Source organism: Mytilus californianus, unplaced genomic scaffold, assembly GCF_021869535.1.
Source record: "Mytilus californianus isolate M0D057914Y unplaced genomic scaffold, xbMytCali1.0.p SCAF_1, whole genome shotgun sequence".
In the NCBI taxonomy this organism is placed as follows: domain Eukaryota; kingdom Metazoa; phylum Mollusca; class Bivalvia; order Mytilida; family Mytilidae; genus Mytilus; species Mytilus californianus.
The window spans coordinates 92,681,091-92,700,448 of record NW_026262581.1 but is presented as its reverse complement, the minus strand read 5'-3'; the positions used below and the strand labels follow the sequence as shown (position 1 = coordinate 92,700,448).

Below are 19,358 nucleotides of genomic sequence, written 5' to 3'. Positions count from 1 at the left end.
GATATAAACAATTCACCAAAGTTTCATGAAAACTGCTGAAAGCATTTTTGAGTTATTGTCCGAAAACTGGAAAATCCCCCCTTTTTTAATGAATAAAACCCCATAACTCGGAAACCTAAGATCTAAAATCTATAAAAACTGAAAGGGAGCTCATGTCAATAGATACAAACAATTCACCAAAGTTTCTTGCAAATTTGTGAAAGTGCTTTTGAGTTATTGTCCAAAAACTGGAAAATCCCCCTTTTTTAATGAATAAAACCCCACAACTCGGAAACGTAAAATCTAAAATTTATAAAAAACGAAAGGGAGCTCACGTCAATAGATATAAACAGTTCACTAAAGTTTCATACAAATTGGTTAAAGCGTTTTTGAGTTATTGTCCGACATGTTGACGATGGACAGACGGACAACGGTATACCATAATACGTCCCGTAAACGGGCGTATAAAAAGTAAGAAAGGTGAAAGGGAAATAACATGAATTTTGAAACATGCCTAGAACTGCAAGGGTTTTACAAGAGTTTTGTGAAATTTAATGGCATTTCCAATTCCATGTCCTACATGACTGAAATAATAACTTCAAGCTAGTGTGGGATTGATCGATTGTAAAGTTTTAACATGACTTTCAGCACTATTGGCTTTATAGTGGTGTTCAGTTTTTATTGGTGGAGGAAACCTGAGTGACAGAGACAGACACACTCTTCAGTAAGAAAACTGACAATCCTAGTCAATTAAGATTGGAGTAGAACACACCTGCCATGTTCAAACTCACAACCTCAGTATGGGAACCTTGAGTCCAGATAATCTTGAGCAAGATCGACTACATCATCAGGGGTTCCTAAAGGCATTGTATAAAATGAGTTATAATATGCAACTAGAAAGGCTCTGATCAAATCATTAATATATGTCATATGAACTGTTTTGATGACAAATTATTAGTACCAGTACATGATTCAATTCAAGATTAAGAAAAAAATGGTCAACCATAATTTTGTTCTTTTACTTTATTAAACATGTTTAAATCCATCCAACAAAATACACAAATAATAGTTTTAAAACATAATAAATAGAAGAAATGATTCTTTAACTGTGTGGTAATATTTTCTTGTAATATCTACCTGACTGAAATGTCAAAACTAGTCTATAACAGTATTCATCAATTATACACTTTTCTGTACAATAAAAACTTCAATAACAGTTAAAATCAGTTTCACCAATTTTGACTACCTTTCTGACCATTTTTCTTCATGTCACTAGCTCAGGTCCTTCTCAATGACAGATTATTTTCATATAATTTTCTTTTTGTCTTGTTATGACAATGTCAAACAAGATTGATAAGTCGATCTGTCAATCTAGAATTTTTTATCTTCACTTTCCATATAATATTCAGATCCAATAATATTCTATATAGTATCTATACCATTACAAAAATTATGGTAAAAGTTGGAGTCAAGTACATTTGCTTTTGAAAGGAATAGTGCAGGTGTATTGCAAAAATAATCACATTTACTCCTTACCTATCAAGTAATGATAATAACACAATGTATAAAGTATCGTGTTTAAAACAAAATATCACAGTTTTTCTTTATAGCATGTTATGAAAAAGAACATGGCATTACCTCAAAATGAATAATAGAAGATGTGGGGTATATGTAAATGACACTTCCAGAGGTCCACATTAACAAATTAAAAAATAGATTTTTTTTGCTTGCAAAAATAAGATGAGTAAGAAAATGCAAATATTCAATAAAATCATTTATTAAGTTTGTTTGAAATAAATCTTGACATGCACAGCTCAACCCTGATAGGTTAAGTTAAAAGAGACTATGCAAGAATTCAATGTTTTTCAAGTGTAATAGTTTGTTACATGTATATATCTTTGAACATATTCCTTAATGTTGGAAACATGTTTTATGTACCAATCCAGCTGCCTTGCTTGTACTAATGAAGAAAGAAGCTTATTCAAAAACAAATATGGTCAAGAAAATCATTACAATGTGCTTGCAGATCAAATCTGATTTTAAATATTTGATGAGCTATTTTGAATTTCAAATGTGTTAGCTTTGAACTTCCAACACACAAGGGTTAATTAACCATTATTTTTTTTCTTGAAACATCATTGACCCAAATCTGTGGTATTGTTTTGTATTAAGATAACATTTCAAATGATAATTCAAAACAGCAGTTTTTCCTGAAAAATTAACCTACACACAAAAATTTATCAAAGACATTAAAGCACTTGTTGTTGATAACTTTTAGCCCTTTAAAGTATTAAAACACTGTAATAAAAAATATTACCAATTACCCAACCTGGCCTTTTTAGAATTGATTTTAAATCAAAACTCTTAGGTACAGAGCAAGCAAGAATATATTTCTTTGCATCAATTGTTGCAGAGCATCAAAAACCTATATGTTTCAGCAGTAGGTATGTTCATACAGGAAATACTAAAATATATGCATATAATGAATAAGCAGAGAATATTTTATAAAGTAATTCATTAAATAATCAAACGAAAGAAGTTTACATTATAAATACTGAAAGACTCAACTTAATAAATATACAATAACAACTTCTACTGTACATTTTTTAAATGTAATGAATGAATGGCTAAACCATATATCATGGTATCACTTAAACCCATTACTTTTTAGATTCAATACATTCATTCATGGCTGTAATAACTGCAAGTAAGTTAAGACATCCTAACTATCACAAACCTAGGTACATATATACATGTGATTTTGTTCATAGATAATTTCATTATGTAATCATTGGTAAAAATTTTCCCTCTATCAGCATGAAATTGATGAAGCAAAAATATTGAGAATAATACTGATATAACATGTATGATCATATAAGACGTTCAACAAGGTCTGATTTAAACGTTTAAACATTCTGTTCCTGTAACCAATTTTATTTCAATATTGTTTAGTTCTACACTCATGTAAATTCTTTACTCTGTAACAAAAACAGTTTTTCTAGACAAGGGACACATTTGTTAAAGCTCTTATTTCATACGAGGATTTGGATTACTAAAAATAAAAATTAAAGAAAATATTTTTATTTTTGAAACATAGATTTTTTGTCCAACTTTATCAAAAGGAATAATGAATGGAACTTCAGTTAATAAAAAAATCCTCAAATCATCATTCTTAACTCTGTGTAGTAATGAGTTTGAATTATACTCCTGGGTGCAAAAAAAGACACCTGAACGTTTTAGTACAGAGAAAAGTAAATACACGAAATAAAATGAGTTGTTTTTACTCCTAAAGTAAGGAAAATTTTCCAGTGACAACATCCCTAATATGGACAAAAACAATCAGACATGAAGACATATATCTTAGTACAGAATTCATAAATAATGTTCCTAAACTGTGTGCTATCAATCAACTCAATTCAAAACCAGCACCTGATTCAATGGCATACAACAATTTATTTCTGAGTGTTTCTTCATTGCCAAATTCTGGAAGTTTTAGGAGATTCATGCAGGTACTTGCTGTAGGAAGACGTTCTTCACTTCCACCATGATGAACACAGAATGCTGGGTACAGATCCTAGACAAATATAATATATTTTTTTTTTATTATAATGTGTACCATTTTACAATGAAAGCATAATTAATCCTAAGTTTACCACTAAGCATAATTTCTATACTTTAGTGTTTCATTTACAACAAGCAAAAAAGTAAAAAATTGTCATTACTACAAAATACCTCTTGGATTCCATTTTTTTATTTTTGTGTATGTGGTTGGGTTGCTAACTCATGGACATATACCCCAAATCTCCTTTTATCTATACAAATTGTGGTTTAAAACTTGAAATCTTGAACTTAAATGTCTGTACCAGCACAACATTAGAAACTTTTCCTTTATCAGTCCCTTTATATAGGGTCTTAACTGATGAATATAAGCAGTACTGTGGTTAATACTTATGTCTCAAAAAAGCAAGTAAATGCTCAAAGAAAATAAAGTTTACTTTTTAGGACAAAAGATTTTCAAATATATACCTGAATGAAAGAAGCCTATCAATTATGACCTGTATTTAATACTAAATCATTTTATATGTATCAAAAAGGAAGGGATTTTGTTCCCACAAAAAACCTACAATATAAAAGTTTGTCATTTTAAACAAATTAAAAATCATCAACATGTAACAATCAATGCTGCAGCTTTCCTTCAAATTTGTAGTTCACACTTGCTTACCCTTTCCTAAAATATAGTGTCTTGTGTCAAAGCAAATTCCATTGTCAAACATTAACTTGCCTGGACAGTAAACATGGAACTTAGCAGTAGAATCATACATGTAGCATTTACAAGCTAATATAACTTTCCTCTGAATTATATCACAATTACCTTAAATCCTAATAGTGGTGGTCTGGAACAACTAGTCACAAACTTTAATAGTTGTCTCTTTTGATGGTCTGTAAAACTTTCTACTGCTTGCCAAAACCATTGAATAATTCTGTGATCTGATGTGTAGCCTCCTAACAATAACAAACATAATTTAAACAAGCATTCTGTGAGTATTGCATGGCAATACATAGTCCCCTACCGGTTACAAATTCATTGTAATGGAACAAAATTCTAACTTGATCTATAACTTGTAATGGTGTAAACTACATAAAAATATCAAGTCAAAATCTTCAAACATGACGAAAAAAACTGTTGAAAACTGATTATTTAAGTGAATTTTCTGTGTCCAAAGACCATAACTCTGCACAAAATTATCAGACTGGAACAAAATTCCAACTTGATCTGTAACTTGTCATGATAAAACTATATACTAATTATCAAATCAATATCTTCAAGAATGACAAACAAACCTACCACTAAATTCTTCAAACAATTTACCAAAGAAAAGGAAAAAAATCCAAAATGTCATTTCGTCTTTTAAAAGTCTTTTAAAAAATGAGTTATTTCCCTTTGAACAAAAATCTACTAATTAATAAGTATTTCATCAAAAATTTAATTCTAGGGAAAGTTACTTGTCATGATAAATCAATAAACCAAATATCAAATCAATATCTTCAAGCACAAAGAAAAAAAGTCTGGAAAACTGATTTGCCGGACTGACAGATGGACAGACAGACAGACAGACGGACAGACAGACAGATGGACAGAGTGCAAACCTAAAGTCCCCTTCGACTTCCTCGGTAGGGGACTAATAAAGCATCCTCAATAACATGCTACAACATTTGATAATATATCTGATATAGATTTCATTTGTACGTCTGCTATAAGCCTATTACAACTTCAAACAAAAAGTGGCACTTTTTCAGGAAAGCAAACTATTTTCACAGATTCATATAAAATGGTTTTACTAATTTGTTTACCATAATTATTGTTTGATTAACTCATGCCCATCCAATGCACAAAGTACACCTGGTAGAGCAGCATATCTTAAGTAAACTTTACAAATGTACTTTTGAGCAAAGAATCTAAAAATATCTTGTTTAAAATATGAGTTGTCTCCCTTTAATGAATATTTACCTGAATAGTTTGTGTGGTGTTTGAGATCTTCTATATCAACAGGAACCAGGGCACCAGATATAAGAACTTGAAGTTCTTGATGGTCAAACATTCTTAACCATTCTAAGTTGATAAGATCAGCCATTCCCTGTCTGAATGCCATACAGTGCTGTCTTATCTAAATATAAACAAAGTTGTGCTGTTAAAATTCTCTTTGTGGATGCATTTCCATGACTTACGAAAATTTTTATGACACATGGTTTCAAATTTTGCATTTAAAAAATCTGTAATGACTTTGCATTTTGTTAGGTATTTAATATAAAAATAAGAAGATGTGGTATGACAGCCAATGAGACAACTCTCCACCAGTCACCAAATGACATAGAAGTTAACTATACAGCTACAGTGTATATGTACATTACCTGTTTGTTGATTTTGTAATCTGCCATTAAGTGAATGTATTCAATTTTGTTGCTGTTGGTTACAGCAATATCACGACCACCTGGTTTTAATTCTTCTATCTGAAATTCAAATATAGGATTTATTAATTCATAATCATATCTTCTTCTACATATAGCAAGACATTTTTAAAGTCATCTACCTCATATCTGCTCTTTCTAAAAGCAAAATTTTATTTACTTATATTATTATGTTTTATATTTTTAGAAACTTCTTACAATAAACATTCAGATCAATCCAAGTGAATATATAATAATTGGTAAACAAACATGAACTTGGGCACTATATTAATAGAAAACAAACCATGCTGACATTAATTGTAAAGTTTTATATAAGTCAAATCACAACCTTTTATCATCAAATAGTGGGTAAAGTAGAAAACAATTATCCTTTCTTTCTAAATAGACAATTTGAACATCCACTCTCCCCCTCTTTCAAGACATTAATTAGCCTTCAGAGGATTTTCAAGTTTTTGATAACTATTGGAAAGCTACAATCAATATTTGTATGGTTGACATTTGTGATTTATTTTAGAGCAAACAGGTGTTGAAATATTGCAAAAAGATTGTTTCTGTTTTTTATTCATGCTTTCAATATTTGATTTAAAGGAAATGTATGAAAGCATCATCACTTTATGAGCATCATCACTTTATGAGCATCATCACTTTATGAGCATCATAAATGAATCATTTCTGTTTTACTTCTTTTAAATTGATAGAATTTTTTTATCAGGAAAAAGATCTTTAAAGTTTCATTGAACCATTAAAGCTTATATAAGGCTGCCAAGTTTTGCAATCTAACCAAGTTGAAGTGATAACAAAAGATATATGGCCCCTAGCCTAAACAAATACAAAAATCCTAGAACATAACAAATTTATGGAAAAAACACTCACTTTAGTTTGCCCAAAATCATTGTTGACAACTGAGAAATCCAAGCCCAAGTCTGATACATCACCATCATAAGTCTTCAGCGATAACAAATTTCTGTAAAATACATGAATTATTAAATATAGTTAATTTAAGTCATTAGCAATAAGAAATTTCTGTAAAATACAGACTGCATTGTATGAAAAGAATAATAAAAAAAAAAACAAAGTGTTACATATTTTTTAAGACATTAGTTATAATCTTGGACTGCCTGCACCTAATAATAAAGCTATTTTACCACAAGACTGATCAAGTGATGAATTACCATGATTTAAATGTAATGTAAAAATTACAATTCTTTCTGTTAAGACTTGATAAACAAATTTTAAAGGCCAAAAAGACAAAGTTCTTAAAATACAAAATATTTTGAGTACTGAAGAATCAATACTTAAAGATCTCCCATCAATGTCTGAAATACACTACATACTTGTACATTTCTGGATCTAATGATGCTAGATGATGAATGTCAAGGTCACCACCATGTCGGCTTAAAATCTTTGACAGGAAGAAACTAGCAAATGGAATCTCTACTAACATGTTTTCATATATAGCCTGGAATACAATTTAGAGCACTTTAAAAACAATTATCTACAATTAAAACAAGAAAATAACTACACTGCTCTTCATTAAACAACTATTTCACAAATATTTTTAATGTTTTAAAAAATTAATTTATAAGTTAGCTATCTTAATTTATTATTGTCTTGAAAGGAGCTCTACTTGCCTTAAACACATTTGATTTTATTTATTGTTAAGTCTCTGACAAAAATAATACAATGGAAAATATCTTGTTAAAGAATACCTTTCCCAACATCCTTCCTAGGAAAAAATAATGCTGAGTGAAATTGTCCATCAACAAAGCAGCTTGTGGATTGGGATACAACAATCTGTCTGTCGTACTCAAGAATAGACCTCTGTTAGGATCAAACCCTGTCTTTAACAACTCAGATAAAAACTCCCTAAATATACCTCCACCATCGATACCAGCCTCATCCAGACCTGCAGCATTTACTAACTGTACTCTCATCTTCAGCTTTAGATTTGGTTCTGCAATATAAAAAATGTATTAATATTAAGCGTTTCAGAATTAAATAAGTTCTGAGTAATAGTTTCAAAAGCATACACTTTTAACAAACTTAGTGATTGGTTCACCTTGTCTTAAACATAGATTGATATCCAGCTAGTAACATAACGTCACTTTCATTTTAGTGTACAAACGCAATACCCACAAACTACCGGTATATTAGATTATGAAATGATTAAAACTTAACTTTCATGAAATGTTGAAGTTATGCTCCTCCACCACTGTTATAAAATAGTAATCAACAGAATAAGACACACAATTCTAGATGCTGCATTGTCCTGAAGATGCATGAAATATTTGCAGCTGGACATTAAAACAAACAACTATTAATCAATTTAGATGTTTCAATAGGTGGACTATTAAGATATCAAGGGTAGGTATGGACAGAGACTGTATATACACTGAGTATAGGAGTACTATGTTGTACCATTATCACTATGGGAAGGTGTAGTCAAATACTGTATATAAACTGTTTAAAGGAATACCAATAAATTTATTGATTGAGTGCTGCTTTCTTAATGTCCAGTGGCAAATATTTTGAACCACAACTCTCAAATAAAATAAAAGAACACCAACCATTTTCTGGTGACAGTTTATCAAAGGCATCTTCATAAATATAATTCCTCCTAATCATAACACTGATTGCAGGACCTGACAGGAAGTGGTGTGTATCTCCCTGATTTTCTTCTCGGTCATTCTGAATCAACTTCTGTAATATCTGTTAAATAATATGACATAATGTGTTGCTTGGAAAAGGTATTTGAACAATGATTAAATATTTACATATTTCTAATTTCATTAACTTCCAAAATATTATAAACGAATAAAACTAGTGTCCCGAAAAAAATAATCATAAGAGGCTTTTTTAAATTAATATTTTTATCTTTTCTCATATAAATAAAAAGACAGCAATGACATACCTTCACACGTTCTGCAAAGGAGACAACAAATGGTAATTCTGTGAGTATGACAAGGTTCTTTACATCTGTGTTAGATAATGGGGGTCCATCATCATCTAAAAATAAGGTTAATAAATCTATGAACAATACTACCAGAAGAAAGCACTGATAAATAGGAATTTGTAATTATGACTTATATGATGGGTATTTCTTTGGAAAGTATCTTTTTAAGAAGGACTCTTTCACATAATAAGCATTTTTTCTGATTGGTGTTAAGATCAACGACCCATCCACCCTCAATCATCTTTACTGAGAAATGAAATGTATTGCAATTACTTAGTTTATCTTAACCATTTTTCAATTTTAACAAGCATCTAGGAAAATTAAATAAATAAATAATGACAGTTGCAATGTTTGTATTGACTTGCCTATAAAACAAAATCAAAGAGCTGAAAGCTCTAAGTAAAAATGACGCCATTGTCTCTCATATTAGGATATTTTTGATGCAAGTCTTGATTTTTACTTAATTTACCTACTGAATCTTAGGCGACGTTCAGTTTATGGTAGGTAGGGTAACTGATAGAATAGATATGAATTGTTTCCACAATCTATAGCGTTTTTATTTGTTTGTCAAGATATATATATGTGTGTGTGAAGTGAAAATAACTACTAGTTGTTCTGCTGTACATAGAAATAGCTCAAGACTACCTGAACAATCTACAATATTCAAAGTAATATGTGAATTTGTTTCCCTTATTTGTAGAATTATTTAACAAAATGATTATGAAGAGCCTGTAGTAAGAAAGCTCTTATACCAAACATAGTCCTTATTCAAGAGATAAGTTACAGGTGACCTAGTGACATAATCACATTGTTATTTCAGTTACCTAAACATGATCAATTTTAAGTAGATTTAGACAATAGTATTGTTATACTAGTTTCACAATTACAAACAAAGTGACACCATTTATACAACTTTATTTCATTGTGAAGAGCCTGTAGTAATCAAGCTTACACTGAAATCTTAAAATAACAACATAAGTTATTGCAAAATTATTTTTTTTCAAATGATTTAATGTTTAGTACCGTAGTCATTTATTTCAAATAATTCACCTGTAATAAAATAAGGAGATGGGGTGTGATTATCAGTGTTCTCCCCAGGATTTTTTTAAGGCGCAAAATTCAAGGGCGCGTAACTCTTTTTTTTAGAGTGAACGTTTGTGATCTGAAGCAATAAGTCATAAATCATAACATGCAATATGAATTATAATGCTTTGTGTTATGTGTTTAATAATGCAGAGTATTAATGAATAACAAGAATATATTTATGAAATAAATTGATTTTAAACACAAAAGTTATTTATATTCAGTCAATTAAAGAAGTCAAAATATAAATATTCATCTCTACTCTCTGCTCCTTCTAGGGATATTGTTTCAAGATAGTGTTACTAGTATTTTGTTGGACAGTCTGTTCCTCAACTTTGTCTTTATCCTCTTCAGGGTTAAAAATTAAACCCCCACTCACAATAACTTTTGCTTATACCCCCTTTAACATTTCTAAGCCATGAAAACTCAGTCAGCCACTTGTCATTGAAACCAAAAACATGGTGCTTGCTTTTATCAATTGCTAAAACTTGAGCTTGGTTGGGATTAGGAGAAGCAATGAAATCTGCTTATACTGACAGTGTAGACGGAGGTGTATTCCCCTTTTCATTAGAAGTCATTGGTCTGAAAAAAACTTTTACTTCCATCATCTACCTTTTGCTTATAATTCACCCCTTTGTTATTGGCAGAGAACATGTTCATTCAGAATTAATAAAATCGAATATGGTTAAGATATTTGGTATACAACTTCTTAAAACAATTTTTTTTTTATAAATGAACAGCTGACCAGTTTCCGTGGTTTCACATTACGCTTCCATGCGTATTATTGTTTAATCCTATCTTTGGCAGATAGATATAAATGAAACTTTACAAATTCGTTAAAGTTAAAACCATTGAAATTATTTACCAGTGACATTATACAGAAGCTGCGGCGATTCTGTACCCGTGTTGATTGTCACATATTTCCCGACGCACGGATTCACGATCGATGTTCAATGATCATTTTATTTCTAAAAATATGACAGTTTCAGACAAATTTACCTTGCAAGCAACATTTTTTCACTTTCTATTAAAGTAAATCACTCCTCGTTATCTTTAATCAAACTTTATTTTAATTTTTTCAACTACTTATACTTTCATTCATAGTTTTCATCCTAAATATCTTTAGCAATGTGTATTCAAATTTATCATGTGTATTCAACACGTTCATTGGTCGTGTTTAAATAGATTCTTCTTCTCGACCAATGAAAAAATTCGTTATATAAATGGTCAAGTGATCACACACACGATGCGTAAATACAATGTATTTGCGATCTATTTCTTCAATTTCTGAACTGAAGTTTTTAAAATTTTTAATTTTCTTCAAAAAATATCTATCTTCTTGATGACCATTTACGCTATTACCTGATAACATAGACCGATAAGGCTGAGATAAGCGTGGCTCAGGTAAAACTAATTATCAGTTATTGCGTAACACTGACCAACCCATCAGCGGTGATCAGTAACTTGACAATTTTAACCAACATTTATAATGAAAATGTGAAAATTAACACGCTGCGGGATCCAGTATTAAGGGACAGCGGCCAATTAAGACGCTGCGGGATCTACAAAAATATTATGAAGGCGCTGCGGCACCGCAGCGTCATATCGGCCTGGGGAGAACACTGAGTGATTGCCAATGAGATAACAGTCTGAGGTACTATCTACCAGAGTCCAAATTTTGTGGCTGTTGGCAGTTATAAGTCACTTTCAGACCTCAACAATGTACCAAACCGGTTTATTGTTTTCGTGTACCACAAGAAAAAGAGGAGTTGTGGCCAGGTGCTGCCAGGATTTAAAACTATTAGAATTACACAGTTTTGTCTGCATTCAGAGAAAATTTCATGGTGTAACCACAGCTATTTTTGTTGGTGTATATTAGATGAACCTTAAAGGTGGATTATCAGATTATTGGTCCCAGGAATATTAAAGTGATTGTTGTCTTTTCAAAAATAAAAATATGCACAAAGAAGGAAATATATCTGATTCCTTGTGAAAATTAAAAGATAGAACATTGTACTTTAATGGATTTGGTAATTTAATTTCAAGAATGACAACATGTATGATCTGTTACCATAAGTGTAAAGCTACTGTTTATTATGTTTATGGTTGAACTGCATCTTTGAACTTTGTCAACCAGTCATGATTTACTTCTTAAGCTGTGTAAGAACCTTTTTGTAATTGAAAATTGGTCTGCCATGATCACGATTTCTACATTATTCTGAGTTCCTGACAAGTTCAAAATTTAGCACATATGCAGTTTACAATACCCAAAGATCAGGAGAAACAACGATTTTGATTGGCTGATCACAGTTGTCTCCCTTGGGAAAAGTTTGAGAAAGTTTGAATTTGGGAACAGTAGAATTTAACAAAATCGTGGTTTAGAGGACTCGATCACAATCGCGCAATCGTGACAAGGGGTCAAACTTGAGTATTTCACGCCTGAATCGTGCAAGTTGGCAGGTATGACAGGTTAAGAAATTAAAGAATGAAAATTACAAATTTAAGTCTGTTCCAGTTGTATTTCCAACAAGATGATTGAAAATTGCCCGACGGTCACGAAGGTTAATGACCGCCATTTTGTACACAACAAAACATATTGAAGGGAGACAACACCATCTGTTATTTTAAAATGTACATTTGCAACGCTGGAGTTGTCTTTCTTTTACCAATGTATGAGCATACGAACATTCACTTTAAGTATGTGAAATACGGAACCGAGTTCCGAATGCGGATTAGAAGTCTGGTCAATGGTATGAGAAAATTGACTGCGTCATTTTCTAAAAACAATGTACTGAAGAAATTATCAATTTATTTGAATGTTTTTAAATATAAAACTAAAGAGAATGTGGGGTAAACTTTAAAAGAGACAGTGACTACACAAACAAAACCTATTTGTTCACTTGTTGACTAATTTCAACATATATATATATATATAAATATATATACTATTCAATTAAATACTTTTCTACTTTCCCCAGGCTTTTATTGGTTGGAGGTACAACTCCACTTACACAGATAAATTTTGCTAATGTGAATTTCATGTGAATCAACATTTAATATGAAAACGTTAACACGAGAAAAAAATTCTTGTTTTTTTTCTAATTCAGTCTTGTTTTGTCCACAGTTTTACTTCAGAACTAAAATTGCCAGGCAGGGATGTGGATTATCGAGTACCATAAGCCAGAAATAAGAGAAAAACTAGATTTCCCCATGTTTGTTTAAGTTCCGCCATATTTGTTATTAAAGTTGTAGAGGGTGCCCTTATTTCTTTTAATTTATGTAATCCATAATAATATGCAATTTTATTTAAAAAATCCAATATCAACTAATAAATATCATAATTAAATGCTGCATTACAAATTTCACATTTTTTTTCATGGCATTGCAAAGCCAACTTCCAAGCTAGGACAAACGCTCATAAACACAGGACATCAGAGAAAACAACCTTCTTTGGAATTTGATTGCATAACTTTATTATATAAACTGCAATCGGGTTGTAATGAATGATACGAAAAAAGTGAAGAAGTCAATCGGATATCGTATTTGTTTGTAATTTACACTATCTATTCCTATTTCCAATTATTTTTTTGTAATTTTGGCGTATTTTAACGCTCTAGTGTACGAAAGTGTTTTAAAATCATTTAGAAGCATTTTCAACTTCTACTTGATGATGAAAAAAGGTTTATTCCATGAAAAATCCATAAACATTCACACACGATTTGAAATTACCAGAGATTCACAGGATGTTATCAACAAGTGACAAAAGTTTTTTTTTTCTGAATTCCTGTAGAGAAAAGGGGGTGCAGACAATGTACCAGTGCAGACTATTCAAAACTGATTACAGTAATGACTTACCAATTTTTACTTTTGTCAATGACCTCATTGTACCAAAAGGTCTTCTTGTGAAGACTGAACCTTGTGCTCTGTATATTTGAGATGGCTAAATAGATAAACAAATCTAACATTAGAAATGTTACTTTTTTAAGAAAATACTATACAAGGTGTTCATTTAGAAATAGTACTAGGACCAATATAGCACTATTATTTATAGAAATTATCATATACATTGTATAAAATACATGTACAACTTATTAACTGGGTAATGCTTCATTCCTGCGCAAGGGTCATAAATAATCCATTTCTTTTTCTTTTTTATCCCTTCTTTGGTGATATTTAGCCTTGAAAACCAATTAAAAAATGTTCAGGTAGATTCACTGTATACCGCCATCTTGGATTGTACAATAACAGTACACAATCGGTCTTGTTCTTAGCTAAATCTGCAAATTTTGAGAAAGGTTTGCAATTTATGTGTAAGACTGTTTATTTGTATATAGAAAAATAAGTGATTTATTGCATTATCCAAATTGTTTAAACAAATACCAAGTGTTTTTTTAAATCAATTTTCCTACTTAGCCATTTAAGGGGAGATAACTCTTATAGTAAAAAATTTATACTGGAATGATAGTGAAATTTTTTTTTTTTTTTAGCAAGAAAACAAGTTTGGTGACACCATTTTTTCCTTTTATTTTCTGAAAGCATATTATAAAACCTATCTTCTCATATTTCATTTCATAATTCTATCTCATAGATATCTTTTCATTCACAAAATTGTGTTTTTTCATGAACAATCTATGCAAATTTGGGCAATTTTGCACTTGTAGCTTGAAAAATAGCACGGTGACTCATACTTTTTATTATATTTTTGAAAAAAGCATAGTAAAAACTTCAATTTGGCAAAGTATAAGAAAATTCTATCTGAGGAAATATATACCGATGATCCACTTTAAATAGTAATAAGAGTAATTTTAAAAGAAAGTTAAAAAATAATTAAATATAGAAGTTGTATATTTTGAACTAGCTACCTTATCAGCTTGTAAATGTACTCTATCAGATAACTTATATGTCTATGACAAAAAGATCTTACCTTATCAGCCTGTATATGTACTCTGTCAGATAACCACATATGTCTGGGTCAAAAGAGCTTACCTTATCAGCCTGTATATGTCCTCTGTCAGATAACCACATATGTCTGGGTCAAAAGAGCTTACCTTATCAGCCTGTATATGTACTCTGTCAGATAACCACATATGTCTGGGTCAAAAGATCTTACCAAATCAGCCTGTATATGTACTCTGTCAGATAACCAAATAAGTCTGGGTCAAAAGATCTTACCTTATCAGCCTGTATATGTACTTTGTCAGATAACCACATAAGTCTGGGTCAAAAGATCTTACCTTATCAGCCTGTATATGTACTCTGTCAGATAACCACATATGTCTGGGTCATAAGAGCTTACCTTATCAGCCTGTATATGTACTTTGTCAGATAACCACATATGTCTGGGTCAAAAGAGCTTACCTTATCAGCCTGTATATGTACTTTGTCAGATAACCACATATGTCTGGGTCAAAAGAGCTTACCTTATCAGCCTGTATATGTACTTTGTCAGATAACCACATATGTCTGGGTCAAAAGAGCTTACCTTATCAGCCTGTATATGTACTCTATCAGATAACCACATATGTCTAGGACAAAAAGAACGTCTGGCATCTCTGATATAGATCTGTCTTACTAATGTTGCTATCACCTATAACATAAATAAATATATCCTCATTCAGAAAAAAAAAGAACTTTATTCTGAAGTTTTCAAAAGCAAAACAAATACTTACTAACAGACTTGACCTCCATATTATTTCAGAATTATATTAAAATTTATGTTTAAGGGAGATTATTACAGCTTTGTGCAGTGAAATTTCAAATTTGCTTTAATGATCTAGTATCTACTTAAAATAGTTTCAATCTTAAATATTGTTTGTCTATAACTCATTAATAAGACTATTGTTGGGTCAAAAAGGAGCAGTCATCGTGAAATGACTGTCTTTTTAAAATTAAAAAAAATTCAAACTGTTCATAATTTTGTGTTAAATTGTAAATATTCCATCAAAATCAGATATGAAAACATTTCACAACAATAAGTTTGTTTTACTTTGTGATCTTACATGAAATATATAAGGACAATTTCAGTTAGTTATATCTATATGGCTCCTTACTAATGACAGTATACTGTATATAAAACTGTTATTGGACCAATAACACAGAACTCATTAATAGATTTGTTATCAATCAAATAATATATAGAAAAAACAAATTTTTCACACATAGTTATATACATGTACATATATTTATTCACCTTGAATAAATAAGCCCATCTCCTTGTTTCTTCATCTCTTGATTGTTTGGTTACATCTCTGACACCAGTGATTCTTAGAGCTTCTTTATAATCATCAGTAATCATTGGTTTGGCATCAGGATGGGCTAGTTCTATAATTCCTAAACAGGAATCTCGTAACATCAATATCATTGGAACTAACTCATCCAAAGAAAATGGCATACTATTGGTTTTTTCTGAAAATTAAAAAAAAAATTCAATAAAAACTGAGAAAATATAGGCTACTAATCACTAAAATCTACAACATGATACTGATGATAGTTCACAAGGTCACAGTCTGCAGGAAGACATATCACCCTACATGTATACAATATTTTCACTCTGAAAATGCAACTCTTTGCTCTTATCCTAAATTCTGCATGCATAAAAAAACAGCTTCAGTCTTTGCGCTCTGGCTGGTATTCAAACTACCTATTGCTGTCTCTTTGACATATATCTCACATACTCTTATTCATATTTGACCTACCATTGAATGTCTCTCCATAGAAATCAGCATCATGTAATGTATACAAAGAATGACTAAACATGGCACAAAACACAGATAACATTGGAACAATACGATTGATATCCTCCTCTGACATCTGTAATCCTCGAGATAACGTTTGTAATAAGGTCGTTTCAGTTCTGTAAAAACACAATCAAATTATTAAAACAACTATTGTTGAATTATGACTACACTTATCAAAATAAATTTTCAAAATTTGTTAGAGTATGTCAAATTTGTTGTATTTTGCTCTTTAAACCTACGAAATCTCTCCCTTTACAAAATCTGTAATAACACTCATACCTTCAATTCCATAAAGGTCATATTTATAAGACTAGCCAAGAATGATGGATCCAACAAGAGCTGGAATGCAGCAGTTATCAATAATTAATCTGATTCTTTCTCATGTGACAAGCAAAATTTTAAGTTTAGACAAACTATCTCATCTTCACTTTCCTATTTAAACATATGCATATTTTTAGTCAGACAGCTTTGGTTGTTAAATATAACACACCATACCTTGTAACAGATACATTAGACATTGAGACACAGGTATACCATAACTTCACCATGAACTCTCTGTTAAATGCTAAACTGTATAAAAGTCTGAAAAAAGCATCATTCAAAACTTACATGTCAAAATACTGTCATGGAAATTGAAACATTTCTTAATCATCTTGCAAGTCATTAATTCAATTAACATCATTATAAAAACTTAGAAAAAAATTGTCAGCCATTGAAATTATTCTTGCAAAACGTAAATTTACAAAAAGTTGACACATAAGTGGTTTATGCTGTAACTGTTGTACTAATGCACATATTACAAATTGAACAGAAACACTATTTTGCTGATGTAAACAGCTTTCAGATACATCATTTTATCTAACTAGTACTTAGTATCAAGAAATTATGTAACTGTGCATCTGCTTTTCTCGTTGTCAGCTGGATGTCTGGATGACAATGTCAAATCAAAGTGCTTGTAAGCACTGAAGGGTAAAGATTGCTTCAATTTATCAGTGGGAAGTAAAATTAAATATTGCATTGGTTGTAGTTGATTTAACAGCAGTTCTAGACAAAGGAAGATAACTCCAATTTTTAAAGATGACTTTATCAATGACATCATTTATATTTTTAGAACAGATATTAGATTCCTGCACCTTGCAAAAGTTATTTAATTTTCTTGACAAGTGTAACATCATTTTGTGCCTTGAATATCTGAGCATATATCACATCTATAAATTTCTGGAAATGTTCATGGGTAGGATGTATAGAATGTTATGATCAATGCACTATATTTTGTGTATCAAAAAGGTAGTGATAAGCCTTGGAAGATTTAGATATCAAGTCAGTCCCATAAGGTTTTGATTGCATTTCATGCAATCTTTACCTAAAAATATTGATACCTAACAATTTTTCATAATTTGTAAATATTTATTATAAATATTGTTTGTATATGTAAAAAGAAAGCATCCTGCAATCGTGGTCACTGTAAACCACTTATTTTTGCAGATACTTTTTTCTGTGTTTAATCCATTTTAGCAGAATTCGCTGAGATTTATTATCACCATTGTCTAATTTTTTTTATGTATTCCTATTCAGAAAGAGCCATATTTGACATATTCAAGACAATTTATATTCAGGTTATTTTCTAACCAATAAACGTTGCATTAATAAATTGCTAGCAAAAATAAGTTGGTATACAGTATCTTAGGGGCTGTCTTATTTTGCTAAAAGGTCTAAGCATATATTCAGTGTTGAATGCCTCACTTCAAATAGAATGAGGAATCACCATAAATCCATATTCTACTGAATGTTAGGTCTCAAGAACATTATGATATCCTAGTAGTTCTTAATTCTGAACCTACTCTATACTCATATTATTTTTCTTTGAACTCATCATTCTTTTAACTAAAAGGTAGGTTATTTCTTCAACTTAATATTTCTTTTAAATCATTTCAAAAGACAAAAAATATACAATTAAGGACATCATGATCAATTTTCTCCTGATCTATCTCCAAGCAAGTGAATATCTATATATATGTATTGTTGGCACTCTAAGATTTCTATATCATAAATAATAAACAAATTACCTTTGTTTATGGATGGATAGATTAAACTGTGACATTAGAGAATAACATATAACACACACACATGACACATCTTGGTCATCTAACTTTCTATTTTGACTGAGACATCTTACAACAGCATGTACAAACTTCTGGGAATTCAGAAATGCCACAATATCTTCATGCTGACTTTTGAAGTTCTATAAAAGATTTATTTTAAAGTGAAAAGCATTTCATATTGTAATACAAGGAAAAAGTCTGAAACAAGTTTTAGAATATTAAAGGGCTGTCAGTCCTAAAAAAGCAACATTAAGAATGTAAAGTTACCAATCACTAAGTAACATTTATCTGTCTTCTGATATATTTAACTGTCTTGAAACATTTCAAAAGAACATAACTCCTGTAAAAATAGTTGATAGGCACTGATTTTTGAAATCATCCAAGACATATAAACTTTTGATATTAATTTCATAAACCTGAAAAGAGATGAAAGCTTGAGAACCCTGACAATCCAATTGTTCATAGACTCTACATTTCCAAAGGACATAACTCCTGTAAAAATAATCTATCGCATATTTTCAAAACTCGATAATTACT

At 30.6% G+C, this 19,358-nt stretch overlaps 1 protein-coding gene across 1 annotated transcript in view; it reads right to left on the bottom strand.

Moving 5' to 3' along the window:
* Window positions 1-984: 984 nt before the first annotated feature.
* The window catches only part of LOC127726334 (ubiquitin-protein ligase E3C-like), a 37,565-nt gene continuing 19,191 nt past the window's right edge, over window positions 985-19,358 (bottom strand). The window contains exons 10-24 of the mRNA XM_052233671.1: window positions 18,786-18,961; window positions 17,215-17,301; window positions 16,678-16,835; window positions 16,173-16,387; window positions 15,465-15,569; window positions 13,838-13,922; window positions 8,858-8,952; window positions 8,514-8,655; window positions 7,656-7,900; window positions 7,281-7,405; window positions 6,820-6,910; window positions 5,890-5,988; window positions 5,489-5,645; window positions 4,352-4,482; window positions 985-3,553 (exon numbers count right to left, since the gene is read on the bottom strand). Coding sequence (XP_052089631.1) covers window positions 3,386-3,553; window positions 4,352-4,482; window positions 5,489-5,645; window positions 5,890-5,988; window positions 6,820-6,910; window positions 7,281-7,405; window positions 7,656-7,900; window positions 8,514-8,655; window positions 8,858-8,952; window positions 13,838-13,922; window positions 15,465-15,569; window positions 16,173-16,387; window positions 16,678-16,835; window positions 17,215-17,301; window positions 18,786-18,961 — 2,079 coding nt within the window. The 3' untranslated portion in view covers window positions 985-3,385. The remainder of the gene's footprint in view (window positions 3,554-4,351; window positions 4,483-5,488; window positions 5,646-5,889; window positions 5,989-6,819; window positions 6,911-7,280; window positions 7,406-7,655; window positions 7,901-8,513; window positions 8,656-8,857; window positions 8,953-13,837; window positions 13,923-15,464; window positions 15,570-16,172; window positions 16,388-16,677; window positions 16,836-17,214; window positions 17,302-18,785; window positions 18,962-19,358) is intronic.